Below are 20,599 nucleotides of genomic sequence, written 5' to 3'. Positions count from 1 at the left end.
ATGAACTAACAATAATCAATGTATTTTTACAGAATTTTTTTAGTTAATTGTTCATGTTGGTTCACAGTGGATTAACATTTACTAATATGTTTTTAATAAAAGGTTTAAAAATATATATCAGTTAATGTTAGTTGAGACATTCACTAGGAATTAATAAATGTGGAACTATTATGTATTGTTAAATGTAAACTAATTTTAATCAAATGAGAAGTTAGAAAAGTGTTACCTTTATATTTTATGTAGTCAGTGACGTTCATACATTTTGGATCAACCATACTTGTTCAGCCTTCTGTCGTCATGAACCATAGTGACCCTAAAGAATGAAACCAAACAATCAAAAATGCAACGACTGGGAATGACACCAATCCTGTGTGAAGTGCACAGAAAGTGAAAGTTCCCCTGGAGGCACTAGGGGGCGGGGCCTCAGGTGAGAGGAGGCGGGGAAGCCTAGAGGTGGGGGCGTGGCTTTGAGTGAGTGTGTGTAAAGAGAGTAAATATTTTTCAGGACTGGTGGAACCTGTCCGCCTGCTTCACCGGAGACGCAGTGAGACTCAGCCTGAAGTGTAGGACACACAAAGAACAGCAGAGAGAACACAAACACATTTACCAGCAAGAGAAACCAGACAGAAAGCTGGACTGAGCAACAGTCTGTGCGTGGACCTCGGGATTGGACAGACAACATGCGCATCGGGAACTGCTCTGTTTGTTTATGTGACAGGTGCGTCAGTGTGTTTGTGTTTGAATGAGGTGTGTGTGTGTGTGTTTCTGAGGACATTTAATGGGTAGAAGCATCCTGGATATGGGGGGATGTCAGAGTAACAGTAGCTCTGATGAAGAGGATGTCAGCGCTCTGAAGGTGAACCACACCAGCCTGTTCAAAGTGTGAGTATATACTTTACTCCCTGTCTAGTGTGTGTGTGAGTATATACTTTACTCCCTGTCTAGTGTGTGTGTGAGTATATACTTTACTCCCTGTCTTGTGTGAGTTTAGGTAAAGTAAGGAATGTACACATCAGATGAATGCCTGCTGAAGAGATAAGCACTAGCATTCCTTCAGAAAAAGACTGTGTGAGCGTATAAGTGTGTTTGTTCAGTAGTTTCAGATGTGCAGCTTGTTGGAGAGGATCTCAAAGTCAAAGGAAACTTCCACAAGCCCATGTGTTTATGTGTTAAAAACATGGACCCCGTGCACAAGGGTTTATGGGTAAACACACCTGCTGCAGCCCGTGTATTTACATATTTACATACCTGCGCATGAGTGCAAGTGGGCGTTTTGAGGAAAAATGCATTGCTAATATCAACGCTGCCTAAAATCAACACTTTATCCTTCATAAAAGCATTAAATACATCAAATACCGGTAGTCATGTACCATGGTACTGTAGGGGTAATACTGAGGTATATTGATATAGTCATATGCTATTTTCATATACAATAGTACAGTTACATGCTACTCAAAGATAAGGACATTACTACAGTACGTGCCCAAAACCATGGTAGATACATTAATATCAATACTGTATTAGTGACTGCAAAATTAGAAATACATGACTCTTAAATTTGTTAATATTGTAAATTTATGGGACAAGGAAATGCTAAAAATAACTAACAATTTGTTTTTGTTGTTTGTGAGTTTGCACTAATGCGCACCTAAACTTAAAATAACAGAATATTTCTGTAATATTTATGACAACAGCAATATGTACATTAACACATGAAAACAGCAACACACTTTCAACGAAACAATGTCAATTCTACTAAATCATTTGAAATGTAAAAAATACTTTAACTGATAAAATAAGAAAACCAATATTAAGGAAATATGGGTATTTGAATAATTTTACTGTACAGTACAAGAGGTTATAAGACCTGTATTCTTTATCTGTGCATGTGTTTTTTTTTATTTATTTTTTATAAACTGGTAAACAAAATAACATTGTAACCGATGAAGAGATGTGATGGAGGTGATGCCTGGGGGATCTTGCTGAGGTTTGCAAAACAAAAAACTATAAGCCGAGTGGTTGATTTAAATTTAAATAATGCGATAACTCAACAGGGTGTGATGAGAATCTAAAAAAAAAAAAAGATAAAAAAGTTCATGATCTGTTTCTTTAAAAAAAGGCCACCTGCTTTGATATTCTGTTTCTAATACGGTTTTGACAATTCATTTACACAACAACAGTGTTTTGGGGGCCTGAAAATGCAAACTTTTGAAAACAGGTTTCAAAGTGCAAGTTTTTGAAAACAACACGGTTATCGTCTCCGTGTTAACTACAAAAACTCGAATTTGTGAAAACTGTGACATCATGTTTAGTCTATAGGCGTGTATTGTTTCTTTCTAAAGGGATTTTAGTTGTTTTTCCGCAGATCTGTGTGTGAACTGGGATTGTTTTGACAATGGTGTCATCTGTATGTGAAAAATGCAAAGGAAAAACTTTTACGTTTTTAATACAACGTTGTCGCGTAAATGTACCCAAAGAGTGGCATAAGTATCTAGATACTTTTTGGGGCCACCATATGGAAGATAGTCCACTACTTCCACAGCTTGTGTTTTAATCAGTCAGAGACAAGGCCACCACCACACACACTATCAGTTATTTCAAGGCTGAACTGGGACTGGGAGGTCTGTTTTCTCTCTATGTACACACACTCTAGGTCAGCTCGCTCCCTCAGTCCAACGTGTGTGTGTGTGGTTTATCTCATTTGCATGAAGGGAAATTAGGGCTGTCTACAGGAAGCAGCACTCTTTCCAGTTTTAATATGCTGATTGCTCACTAATGCTGTCGGAAAACAAGAACAAGCAGACACAAACCCCTTCAGTACATACAGTAATGGACTAGCCCCATGTGCACACACGGCAAACTAAACTACATCCCTGTGTGTCCTTGTGTAACGTCACACCGTGTTTTCACAACTTGTTCGCTATTTGCTCAGCAGAATAACTATTTTAAACACAAATTAACTGGCAGACAAGCTCGCTGCAAAATAATTCTCATTTCTGAGTCAACCAGGCACATAGCCATTTTATAAATCAACACAAATTTAAATGAGTAGTGAATAAAATAAAATAAAAACATGAACATGCTAATTTAACATGAACCAAAAAGTGACTTTATTTGACCCTCCATTCCTAGTTATACTGTGCACAAGTCATAAGTGAACTTTATAAAAATGTAATCAATTCTCATTGAATATTCTGTTGACTGTGTGTGTTTGTGTGTACAGAAAGAATAACAGTCTGCATATAGTCCCGTCTGCTGAGGTCAAACCTTACCTGAAAGATCACTTCCTGTCCAGACGCATCACTGACATCGACCTTTTGACCTTCTCTGCCCTGCCGCACGGCCTAGACCTGAAGGAGTGGATAGCAACAAACAGTGAGTATTCAAAAAAATATTCATTAATAAAGAAATCATTTATATTCGTATTCCCCTTCAGTACATACAGTACTGAATATATATATATATATATACACACACATATGATATACACAATTAAGACTCAAGAGAGGTGAATGGCATTTACAGTTAAACAGTGATCACAAACATCCAAAAAATGATGACAATCAAAAGTGTCATCTGTGTGAGCAAATCAGGGCTGAAACAATACACTAGAGGGAAACATTTCAAATATTTCTTAACATATGTACATTATAATGTTCAGTAATGCATGAGGAATGCTGGGAATGTGTTAGGCAAGGCTCACGTAACAGCAATGGCTATAGTTTAACTTATTCTGACCAGGAACTACCCACTTAAAAAGGAAAAGACCATGTGATTAACATGTAAAATGACAAACCACAGCTTGCTACTTTATGTGACCTAACAACATACATCAGATAGTTCGGCAGTGGTCTGTGGGTTTGCCAACTTCTTTTTTTTTTTGCTCTTTAAATGTGTAAATGTGTGTTAACTCAATCTTACCTTCTCTTTCAGCGGTGTCGTTTTTCCAGCACACTACCATGTTCTTCAGCGCTCTGTCTGATTATTGCTCAACGATAAAGTGTCCAGTAGCCAACAGCCCAGGAAACATGTGAGCAGAACACACACTTCATTTCAGCTAGTTAAAAGAGAAAAACATAAGTCACATCTTGAATAAAGGATTAAGTGAGACATACATATACCCTTACAAAACAAAATTGCCATGATAACCATAGTTTAATAATGACAAATAATGGTAAATAGTTTTCAATAGTAGCTCTGAAGTCACTGTGCTATTATTGGTTGAATACATACTGTAAAACAAAGGCAGTTGTCTTAATAGATTTCACATTAAAATCAGTATTTTTAAAAAAAATTGAGTCCCACTTTATATTAAGTGGCTTTAAGTACTATGTACTTACATTGAAATTACTAATTTGATACAATGGACTTATTGTGTACATACATGTTTTTACATTGTACTTATATTTTTAAAATACCTGCATGTAATTACATCTGTAATTAATGTATGTAATTACATTTGTAATTACACAGTTGACCTGTCCCTTACACCTTAAACCACCCTTATACTTACCCATCCCACCACACCTGTCCCTAACCTTACCCGTATCACATCTCAATAACAGCAAAAGTGTTTTACAGTACAACATGATCACAATAAGTACATTGTACTTATTTTTCGATGTAAGTACATAGTACTTAAAGCCACTTAAAGTGGGACCAAAAATTGTAATGCATTTTGTTGTATACAAAAAAAGTTATAAAATACTGAAAACAAAGCAGGCAAAGTCATTTTTTGACAGAACACAAAAATTACAGAAATATGTATTATATATATATATTTACACTGTATATAGTGGATAATAGTGAATTTCAGCCTTTTTAACTTTTATATTGACTTTTTAATACATTTTTCTAGAATAATTATTTAATATAATAATTGTTTATTTTTCTTAACAAATAAGGTGGAGGAAATGTGCAGCACTGTTGTGGTTATTATCGCTGAAAACCTTCAATATGAGTCGTCAAGCTTGCATGCACAGATATTAACACCCAATGATGACAATCAACAAACATGATTTCATGAACAAGTACAGTAGCTTTGTTATCACAAAACAAAGACAGCCAAAAAAACACCAGGAATGCAACTGTATAGATGGACAATATGCAAGTCTCTTGACATCACAGTATACAGTTAATATTTAAATATTAAAGAGATTATTGTTGTCATAATAACATAATTGTAGTGATTATTTAGTGAATCACAGTAAATAGTAATTTAATTATAAACTGCATAAATACTACTGTATTTTTATAGTGCATGGTTATTGCAATTTTTGTAAGGGATCCTTCATAATGAGTTGTTTACGTTTGTGTGTTTCCAGCCTGTATGAATGGACGGATGAACAGGGGAAGAAACTCAAGTGTTCAGCTCCGGTCTACATCGATTACGCCATGTCCTACATCCAGGAGATACTCGCTGATGAACTTGTGTTTCCCACCAAGGCTGGTATGTAGAAGTTTAAAACGTTTACAGAGAGCCTTAGCACCAGTTAGCTGAAAATGATCTGTGTGTGTGACTGTATATGTGTGTGTTTAGGTTCATCCTTCCCTACTGGATTCATCTCCTTGATTCAGAAGGTCTTTGTGATGCTCTTCCGTATGCTGGCTCACCTGTTCAGCACACATTACCAGGACGCAATCGCCGTGGATTTACACCCGCAGCTCAACACGCTCTTCACACACTTCATCACCTTCAGCCACACGTTCAGACTGCTGGAGCCCTCAGAGACGGCTCCAATCGATGAGATCATCGCCCTGCTCGCGCACTGAAACACGTGGAAAGTAACACAAAAGGACACGTCATTAGACCTTGAATCACAAATGTGATACTCTGTCGCTTCGTGGACCCAACTGACTGAAAGTCCTCATCAAATGCACTATTTTGGACAGTAATTATTTACATGAAGAATTCCTTCGATGTTTTGACCCAGTAGAAACAGAACATGTCAATCAACTTCAGCTCAGACTGAGCTCTGATTGAACTGTGCAGCTATGAGTGATTTTTTTCTTCTTCTTTTTTTCTGTGCCAACTGTGAACATGGGCAATTTTCTCTTGGCCAGTGGCCACATGGCCTTTCACCGAGATGCAATTTCTGGCAATCCACACTAGGAGCTTTCAATTGTGCTTTGCAAATTATGGCCACATTCCCTCTTGGTGTGTTTGTCAGTCACACAGATTGAAGGAGAAAGAAATGTTTAAGGAGAAAGAAATAGCTTTTCTAAAAGATACAATACCGTTCAAAAGTTTAGGGTCAGTATTTTTTTTATTTTTTTTTAAATCACATTTTTACTGTATTTTTTTATCAAATGCAGCAACAATATTACCATGTTAATGTACTTCTTTTAAAAAAAATCTTACTGACCCCAAACATTTAAATGGTTTTGAATTAAACACTTTCCCCCGGTTTCACAGACAAGGCTAGTCCCAAACTAGTCACAGACTAAAATGCATTATTGAGCCTTTTAACTGAAAGCAACTTGCTCTGACATATTTTAAAATATGTCAGTGCCATTGTTTTTGTCTCAAGATCCACACCAGTAATGTTTTTTTCGAAGGCACATTTATAAAAGCTCTAATTGAACCAAGGCCTAATCCTGCCTTAATCTAAAGGCTAAGCCATCTGTGAAACCGACCTTTATGTTTTAGACTCTTTTGTTGTCCATAATGCTTTTGGGACGGCCATGAACACACTCAAATGCTTCATTATATGCATGATTATATCAGGTCCTAATCAGATGGAACACAATAATGCTACAAACGAAAAGCGTAACCTGAACGTAAAATTGTATTTAGCTCCGCCCACTCTGAAATCTCATTGGTCTATACGGATCATGCAGTTAGCCAACGTCGTCATGTATTTATCAAGGTAATTATTGATGCAAAAACAGTAATGGCGATACACGTACCTGAATATTAATCAAATATGATTGGCTGCGCAGCATTTTCGCTTCCATAGTGGACCGACAGATGACTGTTGAAGTCGCTGTATCGCATCGCATCACATCGTGTCTGTTTAGGACATGGCGCGAGAAAGCAGAATTAAAACGCCATGTGCTGCAGTCGACAGCATAATTTGGGCATTTGTCACCTGGTTCTGAATCATTCACAAACCTCATTTCACACATATCATCACCGCCTCGGTTGATATTCATTAATGCAGGTTATAATTTTGACTTGAACAATTACTTGATTCACACAAAACTCTTCTAGAGAATGATACTGTGAAGAGAATAACATACAGCCATAATATCCTACTGTTGATTGTCTTCCAAGGGTTCAGTGCGGGTTTCTTCTGAATACTGCTATTGAAACGAGGATTGGAGGGAGAACAGATATTTCTCCTCTATCCCAAGCATTCATAAATGAACAGCCCTGAGGATATCAGAAATATACACACATGAATAGGCCTACACACACAGTGCAGAGCTGGTCTGACTCGTTCCCTTCCCAAGCGGAATTAGATCCCTTTACTCACGAAAACATCACATTCAGCCATTGTCATGTATCAGTGTATTTATTACTTTGTAAAAAAAAAATTACTATAAAAGGAACTACATTTTTGGGTTAACAGACTGTTACATATTTCTCAAAAACAAAATAGACTGCCCTATTATTCAGTATGCAAAATGTTTTAAACAGCAGCATGCTAGACTGTTCTATGATCTATCCACGTTACATGTTTGCAATTCCAGTAAGTGTGTTAATATCAGCTATTTTGCATTTTCACTCCATGTTTGTGCAAAAATAAGTTCACTTTTGGAAGTTCATTTAAATAATGAGTCAAAAAAGAAAAGTAATGTTGCATTGTGGGATACTGCCCTTTGAAATGTGCTCTGATGATGTATAGGCTACTGCACATTTAAGCTAATGTAGAATGATATCGATTCATGTGCGTCTTTGTATAATATGTGAATTTTCTCTGTAATATATAGTGTGTATATCAACAGTATGCTATTTCAAACATTAATGGAACAACACATTCACTCTGTACTGTACTTATAACAGGTTTGATTTGAAATACTTTACTACTCTTACTATATATATTCCAAATTCAGCCTTTGTGTCAAAGAATTTGTAATAATTTGTATGAGTAAACATAAACGTGTTTGTCCAGCAGGGGACAGCAAATGAAAGACTGTTTTTGCAGAACACTAGAGTTTATATATTTAAAACACACTCACACACCTATTTAATCAAAAGAGTCGACTCCAAAGGGCTGTTAACACTGTGTTGTGAAACCTTATGAAACTGTTTGGATAAGAATTTGAAATAAAGCCCTTTGACCATTAAAACTTCTCATAAATGCACTGATGTGATTGGTTGATTCCTCTTTCTGTGGGCACCTGCTGATGAACCGAGATTGGAGGAGTGAACAGAGGAGTGAACGGGGTGAGTGGGTGTGTAGTGTAGTGTAGTACAGTAAAGTACAGTAGCTGTGATCACTAGACTGCTGTGTGAGAGGCTGAAATGGCTAAGTGCTTTATTGGACTGATACAGTAGTGGCCAAAAATTATGTCCGAAGGGAATATTTGTTTATAATGACCCTGCAAGTTCAACTACACCATTAAAATATGAGGAAAATGTTTTATTATAAATATGGGGGAAGGCCAAAACACTAAACTTGTTACTACAGGTACAGGTTTTATTTTACTACGCAAGAATGCATAAACAACAATAAGCTTAAGAAGAAAAAACATACATTGACTACAGCATAATCAGTTATTAATATTTCCTTTGTTGTCTCTTGTTTTTGGATGTTCATAATTTTTGTGTGTGACAGTATGGCCTAAACTGATGACTGCACAATTTTCATGTTTCATTGCGTTATCACGAATAAAACAATTGACTGCAAGTGAAACTCAATAATATTTGAATAAAGGGAAATGTCAATTTTCCTAGGCCAGACCACTTTTTTACTACTATCATGTGCACATTTAAATTTGTGTTGAATAAGAGGTACTAAAACTAAATTTTGTTTGAGCAGTTTTATTTTTTCTATTTATTTTATGTGAGGTTTGCAACCAACATTAGGGACTGTCTAAAAATACAGTTTAAAAACCTGACTAATGTGCTTTTTTTTCTAGCAATAAACACATTAAATAAAAGTAAATATAATATAAAAACAGCACAATGTTAACAGGGTTAATTTCACATCTATTTGTATAGCGCTATTCACAATGCAATGTTTTTTTTTTTATCAGAAAATTCAAAAGTTTGTTCTAACTTTATTAAATTGTAGTCCCAACACAAATGGGTTAATAACCTTAAGTTTTAAATATGTTGGATTGAACACAACATAGTGACAATGTCCAGAAACTGTGTTGCTCATTTTAATTAATTAAACTGAACAAGAGGCAAAAATCCCTTTTCAAGTGCATTACTTGTCTTTACTCAGTGCTGTAGAAAGGGGTCAAAACTGGATGTGTGTCTGCTTTTAAAAAAGATCATATCTGGGGTGGAAATGGAAAACTATCACTGAGACAGATCAGAGATGAATTAAGCTCTCAACTGAATTTAATTTGGCACAATATACCACTTGAATTCTACAATATGCTTTTAATAGGATTATAATAATATGTGATGAGTTTCTTATAACAGTGTCTCTCTTCATTATTTATTGAACTATCCTCCACTTGGACACACACACAAATATACACGTACACACACAAGCAGGCTGCTCTGTCTGAGCGAACTGAGGCATGAATGCAAACGTATCCTGTTGCTGTCTGACCCATGACGCAAAACAACACGCGCACGTGCGCACAGTCCGACGGCTAATGGTAAAAGTGTATTGTTTGTTTGTACTGACAATAAAAACCACAAAAGTAACAATTAATAATGCAAAAAACCAATGTAAAGACCATTTTCCTTTTTGATTCACAGAAGAAATATAATTCATCTATTTACATTAAGCTGATAAAGTAACTTTTCCAAAGACACCCAAAGTTTATGACATCATTTATGAGACCGAGATGTAAACATCCTAAGCTCTTAAACACATAGACATGTGTGCCTCTTAACACACTGGCACAAAAACAAACCTGACCTTTATAACACTGCATTATAAAAAAATAATGCAAAAAAAAAAAAACTTTACTGCTGTTATACAATTTAGACAATAGTATTGCTTCTAAAATCACACTAAGGTCAAGGTTTAACTATAAAATGACCTTAAACAACAAATCTATAGTATAGATCGACAACAAAGACCACAAAACACACTAGCATCAGCAAATCTCTCACACTCACGTGGAGTCTCAGACTGACTCTCATTAACATTAACCGAACTGTTGTTAATGCTCTCTAAAATCCTCTTTAAAAGGGCACAGGACACAGTGAGCTCGAATAAACCAAACACACACTTCTTATATTGACTCTGACCTTTAAAATGAGCCACTGTGTCACACCTGACAGCACAATTATATTTTTATATCATGACACAGTATAAAGGCTTGAAGCTCAACACTTCAACATTTACAAACAATATTTCACTCAAGAACTAGTGTCCCTATAAAGAGCCTCATGTTCCTATAATATAAATTTACTTGCAAAGGAAAAAAGACCACGAGGGCAATTTAAAACAGATTTTAAAAGTAAAATCCTTCCATAAATTAAAAATATATACCCTCCCAAAAGCCAGCTAGTAAATAAATAAACATTAAAAATATATTTAATACATATTTATTTATTTATTTTAGTAATATATTTCAAGTAGTAGGCTATGTCTATTTATTAAATATTGCACTGTTTTGTGCTTTTAAAAATATGGCAAATTATACAAAAAAAAAATTATCCTATAGGCCTACTATATATACAATGATAATATAGTACACGTATTATATCATACAACCTTAATTTATTACAGTAATATAAGTCATATATTTATAAACTATTTAGATACATTTTATTCCGCATTTTATTCTTCAACAAGCTCACCACAGTTTTAAGATTTAAATAAATATCAAGAAAAGTAACACTGTTAAAAGAACTAGTAAAATAATGTGAACGTGTTTTAAGTGAGAAAAAATGCAATAGGCTACACTGTATCAATAGCCTACCGTTATAGCCTACATATTAAATCATATTAGCATATTGGCCACACCCCCAGTTATTTTGGTATGACAGAAAACATTGAAGGATGTGCTCTTTAAAAGCATGACAAACAGCGGCATGTGGTCTCATAAATATTTATAGAAAACACACTGTTTATTGCAGTGATGCGAAATGAACTGGTGGCTCTAAGGAGGATATTACATCATCATAATAATGGTAACTGGCTGAACCGCAAGTGGAGTTTCAGTTATCCCGTGTCTCCTCCCTCTATTTAAGAATCTGTTCCATCCACGAGCCAGTACTGAGAGTTTCTCCAGTCACAAACATCAAAGTCCTTCACTCACAGGACGCGATCTCAACAGTCTCACACACCGCGTGGTCAAGGGAAATGAACGGGATACCTTCCCATATTAATGTGTCTATTAAAGTAGGGATTTAATAAGCTGCTTCTCTGTTTAAATGTAACTTTTCATGAATGTAGATAGATAATTTTACTGATCTAGATAATTTTACTGATCTGACGAACTTTGTAAGTAGCCTAATATGACTGTCTCGTCTGTTGTTTTCCTCCACATGCAGCAGCGCGTCTCTAAGAGTTGAGGAACATCATCGAGTCTGACTGTAGAGGACAACACACTCCTATCATGAAAACACTGCTGCTCGTGTGTGTGTTTCTGCTGCCTCTGCAAACACTCGCGCTGCCGCTGCGCAACAGGTGAGAGACGCGCGAGACACCGGCGCCGCCCGGTCACCTGTGATGATGCCATCATCATCAAGGCTACACCATGCTGTTAATAATAGTGTACATTTCCTGGTTGTTTAATATCATGATTAAGAAAGGTTTAATATCCAAAGTTAAGACAGTTTCGTTTAGTGCTCGTGCGCGCGAATGTAACGCTGTTAACATTGATTACCAAAAAATTAACGTAGCCTACGATACGATTAGTAGCCTAATATGTTTAAAGGCTAAATTTAATCTTTAATAAAACACAATTGTTCATGTAAGGTCAGAGTGCATTAACTAAGGTTAACAGACACAACATTTTAAAAATGTGTACTTATTAGATAAATAATGCTAAATAAAATGTATAAGTGTATTGATAAATAAGTGTATGGCTATTGTTCATTAGTTCACAACTTCACATTAATTAGTGTTATCAAAATAAACTTCACTCTTACCGTAATCTTATTGCCTATAAATAGAACATGTAGACATTACATAGATTGCTAAAGTTATCTATATACATATAGCCTAATTAAACTTTAACTTTAGCAATCTATGTATTGTCACGGCAAGCCATTTTAACATGCATAAAGCATATTTATTCGTAATACTTATTTTTATTTTTTCCCTTTCAATTTCACTACTACTAAAAACAATTTTTAGAAAGCAACTTGTAACTAGTAGGCCTATTACAAAATGTTTTGGCATAGATACTGGTGTCTCCTAAGAAAAAAGCTATTGCTAGGCCTACACTTTAAAAAATATTTTCATGATTTGTTATTGCAACTTTTTTCTTTGGACAAACCAACTTAGATTATGTGGTTCAGTTAACATAATATTTTGAGTTTGTATTTATTAAACCAATCTCCTTTATTGTATAAAAATGTTGAGTTCATTGACATTAAACATTTAAGTTAAGACAACCAAGTAACTTACTTTAAGTTAGACAATTGTTTTTTAGTGCTTAGTGTTAAACATAGTTGCTATTGAGATAATGACTAGAACATTCGGTAGTTAAGAGTAGGCTATATAATGAATAAGAAAAAGTGAGTAATTGAATAGTCACATTTAGTATCTAAAGAATTGGTACTAAAGAAATTGTTAGTATTAAAGATTGGATGTTAAAATGGCTTGCCGAGTGTGTGTGTGTGTGTGTGTGTGTGTGTGTGTGTGTGTGTGTGGACGGGTGTGACCTGTAGTTCTCTATGAGATAATATGCGTCACTTGACTGTCTACATTTGGCACAGAGAGCTTAGAGAGACGTGCCACCTGTAACGTAGTTTCTCAAATTTCCCCATCGTGACCGCCGCTTAGTCATGCTGGACCGGGTTATTCCTAACTCTGATTTGCAACATGAAAGATCATCCAACACAATCCACATACCTCCTAAAGTGTTGCATTCAATTGCATTATTTCTAAATTGTAAGAGCACACTTTAAAAAAATAAATAAATAAATAAACATTTCATAAAATAAAGTTTGTTAGGTTTTAAACGATAAAACAACAGACTTAATAATAGAAATTCTGCAAATTCGACACACCAAGTATTTGGACATTTTTTTTTAGAGGAACTAACTTCATACATCAACTAAAAAAACACTACAACACAGTTACTTAAAAGTACTAGTAGATACATTGTTTAGATTCCAAAAAAGCTCCACCACATTTGTTAACGGGTGTTACTTGGTTTTTTATTTTAATGGTGTCGCTTAGGCCCTGTCCACACGGAGACGCGTTTAGCTGTATACGGACAAATTTTGTGTCGTATTGGCGTTTCGTCCAGACGGATCCGGCGTTTTGAGAGACCGAAACCGCTATTTTTTGAAACCGGGTCCCAAAGTGGATAAATCTGAAAACGACACGCTTGCGTTTTCGTGTGTACAGCCAATCCGTATATTTTGTGAAACGATGATGTCATCACCCCACGTGTCGGCTAGTCACGTAACAGCAACAACACCTGCCGACTACATGCTTGTATAATATAATATAATGCTGCAGAAGCTAATGAGCCTCTTTTATTAGGCTACTTTATTTATTATTTACTTAAATGTATTTTTATTGTATTTCTTTATATTTTTCTTATGCTATGGTGCTGGTCTGTATTGTCTGATTAAGACATTTTGTATTTTGTAGGGATGGGCATTTCAAACAAATATAATATTCGACGATCACTGGGAATTATTTGATTATTATTGGGCTGTTCAAAAAACGCACATGCTCGCCGGCACATTAACGGCGCTCGCTCAAATTCCACTCCGACATTACATTTCTCAGTAATCCTGTTGTAGCCATTAAAGAAAATGTATTTAGTTTCATATTTATGTTTAAATAATATGTTATTTTTTTTATTTCATCTATGTTGATTTATGAAAGTGAACAGCATGAGTAATCATAAGATGCGCAATATATCGGGAGACATCATTTTGACCACATTAAGTTTTGTTTTATATAAAGCTGGTTTGTATAAAGCCTTTCTTTAAAGTGAATTTCGTTTTGTATAAATTGTATCTTAATTTTAATCAAAGTTTCATCAACCAATTGCCTGGATTTAATAAATAAGAAGCAATTATAGCTGACAATATAATCATGACATGGACGCGCCGGCGCAATATAACTTGCATTGCTCGTGAACTGGAACTCGTCTCATATAAATTAACCGAAACTCAGAAATATATAGAATGCTTGAAATGTCTACTTTTAAACTATTAAAATGTCTCCTTGCTATATTTGACTCATTCATTACTTTTGCCGGTTCTTTGTGGCAAGCTTTATGAGTCCGATAACTAATTGAATATCGTGATTCGTGACTCATCCCTATTTTGTACCAGGCCATTTATGGTTGTTTATATTGTTTAATAAAGTTCTTGGTAAAAAAGAAAAGAAGAAGCTACTGTGCCTAATATTATTGTATAGCCTACAGCGCGCAAGGTTTATGCGCATGCTCAAAGTCTTCTTCTCCGTTTTTATTGTATCTCTATGGCAGAATTACAGCGCCACATACTGGTCTGGCATGTATGCTACATCGTTTTGAGTCGGTTTCAGTGGTTTCGTGTGTACGCTGATATTTCTTGAGACGACGCCGTGTTTACGGAAATCTTTTTTAGAACGAGCCAAAAAAAACATCGGATAGGGAAAGCTCTGGCTTCGTGTGGATGTGGCCTTAGTTTGCAAGTACTTTTTGGGGGCCACCACCTATTGGTTTGGGTTTTGTGATGATGCCACTTGTGAAGGTGATCTCAAAGCCTGATTGAACAGTCTCAGTGACGCCCCCTCCTGGTGGGATGAGGCAGTTTACTCCACTGTGGCCTTCAAAAGTGAAACAAGCTTACAGAATAAATGTGAACACGCAGTGTGTGCCTAATGTGAGAAAAGGTCATACAGACCTTGTGAGGTCACAAACAAACAGTGATTTAAGACTTTAATGTTCAACTGGAAATTAAATCCTCTTTTAGTCACACACTCACAACAAGGGCATAATGAATTTACGTAAGGTGGGTTTAAGCAGTTTTACCCCAAATTCGCCCCTCTGGCTCTGTTTTTAAAAATGTGCCTCTCAGCGAGTGGATTGCAACATTCTTAACAGTTAGTTAGATTAAGATGGATATTTGTGCATGATAACATCTCTCGCAGGCCCCATGCGGGGCACTAACGTGGGAACGCTTCTCAATCTCTTTCTCTCTCTCAACCTTAAACTTTCAGACTTCCTCCTCCTAGTCTTCCACAAAGCAGAATAAAAACCCACAATACGTCTCCTCTTCTTCCTCTGTCTCTCCTCTATAATCCAAGAGACACTTAACCCAGCTGTCTTCCTGGTCACAGACCCCCGTGTGTGTGTGTGTGTGTGTGTGTGTGTGTGTGTGTGTGTGTGTGTGTGTGTGTGTGTAGTGTAGCACCTGAGACTGAAGTGTATGAATGGAGCAGTGAAACAGTAGGACTTTAGCTTTTAGGCAGAGGCTCAGAAGGGCTTATGCTGGGACAGGGTGATTGAGTAACGGTGCTGGGCTGCTGCTCTCTGGACCCATTTCAATTCAAGAAGATCTTTATGATGCAGCAAAGGATTTTCTTATCTAATCATGGGCAACTGCAAGAAAGGATGTTAAAAAAAAATTAAGATAAGAAGCCGATTTCATTACGATAATGCAAAGTAAACTAATTATTAATTGAATACAAATTTGAAACGTGAACAATGCTTACCTGTGCAAAAGTTGACTCCAGCAGGGTTGTGCGCCATTCAGTATGCAATTGAATTCCTAAATTTGTATTCATTTTGAAGTTTGAAATTTAATTTTCAAATTTAAAAAGGAGTTTTGGAAAGAACTAAAAGAAATACAATTTTAAAAAATCAGATAGACAGATAGAACAACAGACGGATAGAATAATAGACAGGCAGAGAGAGAGAATGTTAGACGACAGACAGATAGAAGGACAGGAATGCAGAATTGAATTTTCTAATTTAGAAAGTAGATTTGAAAAGAACTCCAATTCAATTAAAAAAAATCATATAGACTGATAGAACAACAGACCGACAGAGACAGACGGACAGAATGATTGATAGAACGACAGACATACAGAACAATAGATAGCTGGACAGACAGATAGATAGAACAACGGACAGATAGAACAACAGACAGATAGAGTGAGATAGACAGACAGACAGAATGATAGAATGACTGATAGAACAATAGATAGAAACAAGCTTCCATTATGTTGAAAACAGTTGTGCTGCATAATATTTTTGTAGAAACCTTGATACACAACGGTGTTGAATAAAACTATAAACTTATTAATTTCGTTAAGTAATGTTTTAGTGTACAGAAATCTAACAGGTATAGTATTATAGACCTCAAACCAAGAGCTAAACAAAGGTTTACACTAAATGCTCCTTATGACCGGAAACAAGCGATTCTGTACATGTGTGTGTTATATTACTGCCAGTCAAGAATAATCCTGTTCAGAAACATTCTGATTAGGATTAGAATTTAAGACTAATGTATTGCCCTATATCCCCCACTAATGCACAACATAAACTGACTCACAGCCTATAACACCCAGTGAAAATTACACACACATACAGATACAGGTTCATGCTTACTAAGGATTGTTCAGCAGCATTAAAATATATTTTAAAAATATATATAAACCATACCTGAATACTCATGAACTATACTATACAAAAAAATAATACAAAAGGATACAAACATATATATATATATATATATAAACATGTACATCTAAATGAAATAATTTGGCCCTGTTCTATCCAGATCATGTGAACAGTATAACACTGCTGCTATTTGGGTTTTGCAATTCACGGGAACACTTTAGGAAGAGTAATACAAATTATATTTATTTCTTAACTTATCAAAGCAACCATCTCGAGGCTTATATTTAGTTATGTGACGGTTAAAGAAATAAGTAATCCATTCTTAAAGACCTGACTTTCCAAACAATGGAAAACATTGTGGCTCTGAGACGCTTTCAAAACATTGGTTTGTTTGAGCGACCCGACATGCGAGCGTCTGGCTCAACCAATACCAATGGGATTACCTGTCCGGCTGAACAATGGCAGATGTTTGGAAAATTCATTGAGAAAAAATGAAATTTTTACACTTTATTACACTTTAAAATAAAGTGTTACCAAAAATGTAGGCATCTAATGACACAGAAAGGATACACTTCACCTTGAAGAACTAAATCTCGTTTACAAATAAAATAAGTAAATTAATAGCAAATATAGTGCCCAAAATTCCATCATGACAGTGCAGACAAGCATGTGGAACGATCCTCAGTCGATTCATTTTTAACCCCTCCTTCTCGTTTCTCAGATTTGACTGATATTCCAACAAAAAACAACAACGAATGCTCTGAATTTTTCTGCTGTGAGCCAGACAGAAGACAGGGAAGAGTAGCACGTGAAGGAGTGTGTGTCCTAGAGTGAGGGAATATTAGTGCATGCCACACATAACTTGGCCTACAGCCAGAGAAACACTCGATTAATAACAGGCTTCAAATACTCCACCTAAAATGGTCTTAATGCTGCCAAGCCTCTAATTTAACACTAAAGTGATGCTCAAACTACGACAACTTTAATGTGAATGTCTGAATTATGTATTTAAATAGATTTGGTCAGTGCATGCATGTGCTCCACTGGTGTGGTCAACCAAATTATTTCTCTTTCTCCCACCAGATTGAGTTTTCCAAGCAAGCCTGGGAAGCTTCCAGAATCAGGAGGTGGTATCGCCAAGGAAACCATCACCATTCCTTCAATAGCTTCAAATGCCGGGGCAAGAGAGCGCCGTGCGGTCTGGAGGGCCCTCCTGCATAAAGGACCCCCGTCGAGACAGACCAACACACCGGCCAATCAAAACAGCAGCGCTCAGGGACATTTCCGGGAGCGTCGGCATGTCTTCAGAGGGTCACGCGGTCGCCACCATGGTCAGCTGATGCGCGTGGGATGTGTTCTCGGCACTTGCCAGGTACAGAACCTCAGCCACCGCCTCTACCAGCTGAACAGCCAAAGCGGACGGCAAGAGTCGCCAATCAATCCCAGAAGTCCACATAGTTATGGATAAGACTATGACTGACCACACACTCAAAACCTTTCCAAAAATGTGACAACAGAAGCCAACAGACACCAGCGGGCAACAAACTCAACAACTGGAGTAATCAGTTTACGGTGGTCCCGTCCTTGTCATGAGAATTCATATCTTGAGCTCTTGAAATAAAACAGTTCAATGTACTATGTAGTTTCAGAACTCAAAACTTCTTCCCAAAAAGAAAGCTTGTATTGAAACCGAGCCGCAAAAATGACTCGTTCTAAACGTCTGAAACTCATGTCATCAGATGAAAACATTACCATACAGTATATGAACACCAACATTTACATGCAGACGTCTGTAATGTTTAGAAACTTGGCCTGGCCATTCATAAGGAGTGATAAGGGGATGTAAGAAACTATATCACTTCACTCCTAAAAACCAGAAGAACTAATGATAAGTGTAAAATGAGGGAAAGTTTGACAAACCTTGTGCTGTTCCTGACTGGGTATAACACCTACTGCTCTGCAAATACTCAAGGTCTGAAGGATCTCAAGAAAAGAGTGACTTTTATTTTTAACATTTTCATTTCAGTGTTAATTGAATAGTTCGTTTAGTGAATCTCAATGTCTTAAAGTAGTGCAGCTTTGTAAAGAGGCCGTTTCTGATGGAGCAGCCAACAGAAAACACACCAAAAAAACCACCTGGTGGACCTCAGGGAAGAGAATAATGTTGTATTCTCTTGTTAACAGAAAGTCTTAATGTTTGCCGCTAAGTTATTTCCCACTTTTATGTTTTATGCCCTCCTGTAATGAAGCGATTTGCACCTTCATTGTCTTTACAGTAATTCTACACTGTTTGATAATATTGTCATCTCTTTCTCAGTCCCTCTGACCCGAGACAAATCGCCCTTGACTGAGCCAACTAAAGCCGAACAGAGCTTACACGTGAGCATCTTAAGAGAAAACATCCCGTATTTGAACACTTAATCTATGCTTAAATATCTATGGGTTTCACTGCATTAGATAAAATATCAAACCACGTGGCATTTATTTAAAAGAAAGATAGCACAAGCACAAAAAGATAGTTAGGTTTTAAATGATTTTTTAGTTACCCTAATGTTCCAAACCTGATTATTGGTCATGTGACAGTGACAATCTTGACGTGTTGCCCCGTATTTGAATGGACACGGACAGTAGAGGGCTAATTTCTCAGTGAATAACTTAATTCAAACTGTTTGAATGCAATTAAAAATGTAATTTAAAGAGCCACGCAAGTTAGTTAAAATAATAAAAATGACTCAGAAATTGCAGTTAGCAGTAAAGCTCAGAATTTGCTTGCAGTAACCATTCGGTATGATATTTTATCAACTTATATAATGGAAATTCTCAAATGTCACCAAATGCAAAAATAGTAACCGTATGGGTTTCCGGAACAATCCTTCCATCAGCCAGTAGTTGGACAAACAGAACCAAACTCACACCATTGGTTGAGTCAATGTCAACGTGTCGGGCTGCTCAAACCAACAGAGAAATGCTACAAGCGTCACAGACCCACAATGTTTACGCTCTTCGGGGAAATAAAACTCTTACTTATAGCCATCTTTGCACTAGGATTTGAGAAAGTATTTTTACTTTAAGTGTCCGCATACCTTTTGGGACCACTGTATATTCCCATTTCAACTTTTAAAACGTCAAATCTTTATCCATAAAGCTCAAACTTTCAACACCGTCTGATCATGTATGTTGCACATGCCACTCTCAAAGCATAAAATCACAAATAAAACATGGATAAACAACACTCTCTGGGCAAACAACATCACATCAGTGTGTCAGTGCGTCAGTGGTGGAATGTCTTTGCTATCCTCATGTTCACATTTAGGTCAAATGCTACTATTAAACAAAGCACTTTAAAAGCAACATGATCGATCACCTTGAATGATCGATTGAATGGAAGAGATGCTATTTAATTCTAAGTTAACAAAAGCTTTTGAGGTGTAAGTATTTTATATATATAAATATTAAATATTTGAGTATAATGATTGAATGTTTGTAGTTGTGAGTCACTGTGCTGTATTTTAATATAATTTAGCTGTGTCAATAAACAAAACAAATGCAAATGGTTGTTGTTTCATTTGTTAAAATCCTGTGGGCAGCTGTAATAGAAAGCAAACATAGAAGCACAGATCCTTCTACTGTGACCTTCAGTGTCAGAGTGACATAAGTGGGATATGTTCAGGGTCATATTTTTAATGTTTATGAAAAAAGTCTCTTATGCTCACCA

At 36.2% G+C, this 20,599-nt stretch overlaps 2 protein-coding genes across 2 annotated transcripts; both read left to right on the top strand.

Annotated features, from left to right (window-relative positions):
• The first annotated feature begins 503 nt into the window (after positions 1–503).
• On the top strand, positions 504–8,309 carry LOC307003377 (MOB kinase activator 2). Its single transcript, XM_079621710.1, has 5 exons — positions 504–882; positions 3,224–3,375; positions 3,934–4,030; positions 5,325–5,449; positions 5,540–8,309. The coding sequence occupies exons 1-5, from the start codon at positions 779–781 to the stop codon at positions 5,770–5,772; spliced, it is 711 nt and encodes a 236-aa protein (XP_079477836.1). The 5' UTR covers positions 504–778; the 3' UTR covers positions 5,773–8,309.
• Positions 8,310–11,372: 3,063 nt separating this feature from the next.
• On the top strand, positions 11,373–20,587 carry adm2b (adrenomedullin 2b). Its single transcript, XM_079620313.1, has 3 exons — positions 11,373–11,483; positions 11,636–11,771; positions 17,968–20,587. Exons 2-3 carry the CDS (start codon positions 11,701–11,703, stop codon positions 18,350–18,352), a joined length of 456 nt encoding a protein of 151 aa, XP_079476439.1. The 5' UTR covers positions 11,373–11,483; positions 11,636–11,700; the 3' UTR covers positions 18,353–20,587.
• Positions 20,588–20,599: the final 12 nt, after the last annotated feature.

Source organism: Phoxinus phoxinus (genome assembly GCF_949152265.1).
Source record: "Phoxinus phoxinus genome assembly, chromosome: 8".
Taxonomy (NCBI): Eukaryota; Metazoa; Chordata; class Actinopteri; order Cypriniformes; family Leuciscidae; genus Phoxinus; species Phoxinus phoxinus.
Note: the sequence above shows the minus strand (reverse complement) of the source record. Positions and strands in the feature narration are given on the sequence as shown.

Bases quoted from the DNA above. Each gene is read 5' to 3' on its own strand.
- LOC307003377 (XM_079621710.1), top strand. From the start codon at position 779: ATGGGTAGAAGCATCCTGGATATGGGGGGATGTCAGAGTAACAGTAGC. The intron at 3,376-3,933 runs GTGAGTATTCAA...CTTCTCTTTCAG, and splicing joins GGAGTGGATAGCAACAAACA to CGGTGTCGTTTTTCCAGCAC. The intron at 4,031-5,324 runs GTGAGCAGAACA...GTGTGTTTCCAG, and splicing joins GCCAACAGCCCAGGAAACAT to CCTGTATGAATGGACGGATG.
- adm2b (XM_079620313.1), top strand. From the start codon at position 11,701: ATGAAAACACTGCTGCTCGTGTGTGTGTTTCTGCTGCCTCTGCAAACA. The intron at 11,772-17,967 runs GTGAGAGACGCG...TTCTCCCACCAG, and splicing joins GCGCTGCCGCTGCGCAACAG to ATTGAGTTTTCCAAGCAAGC.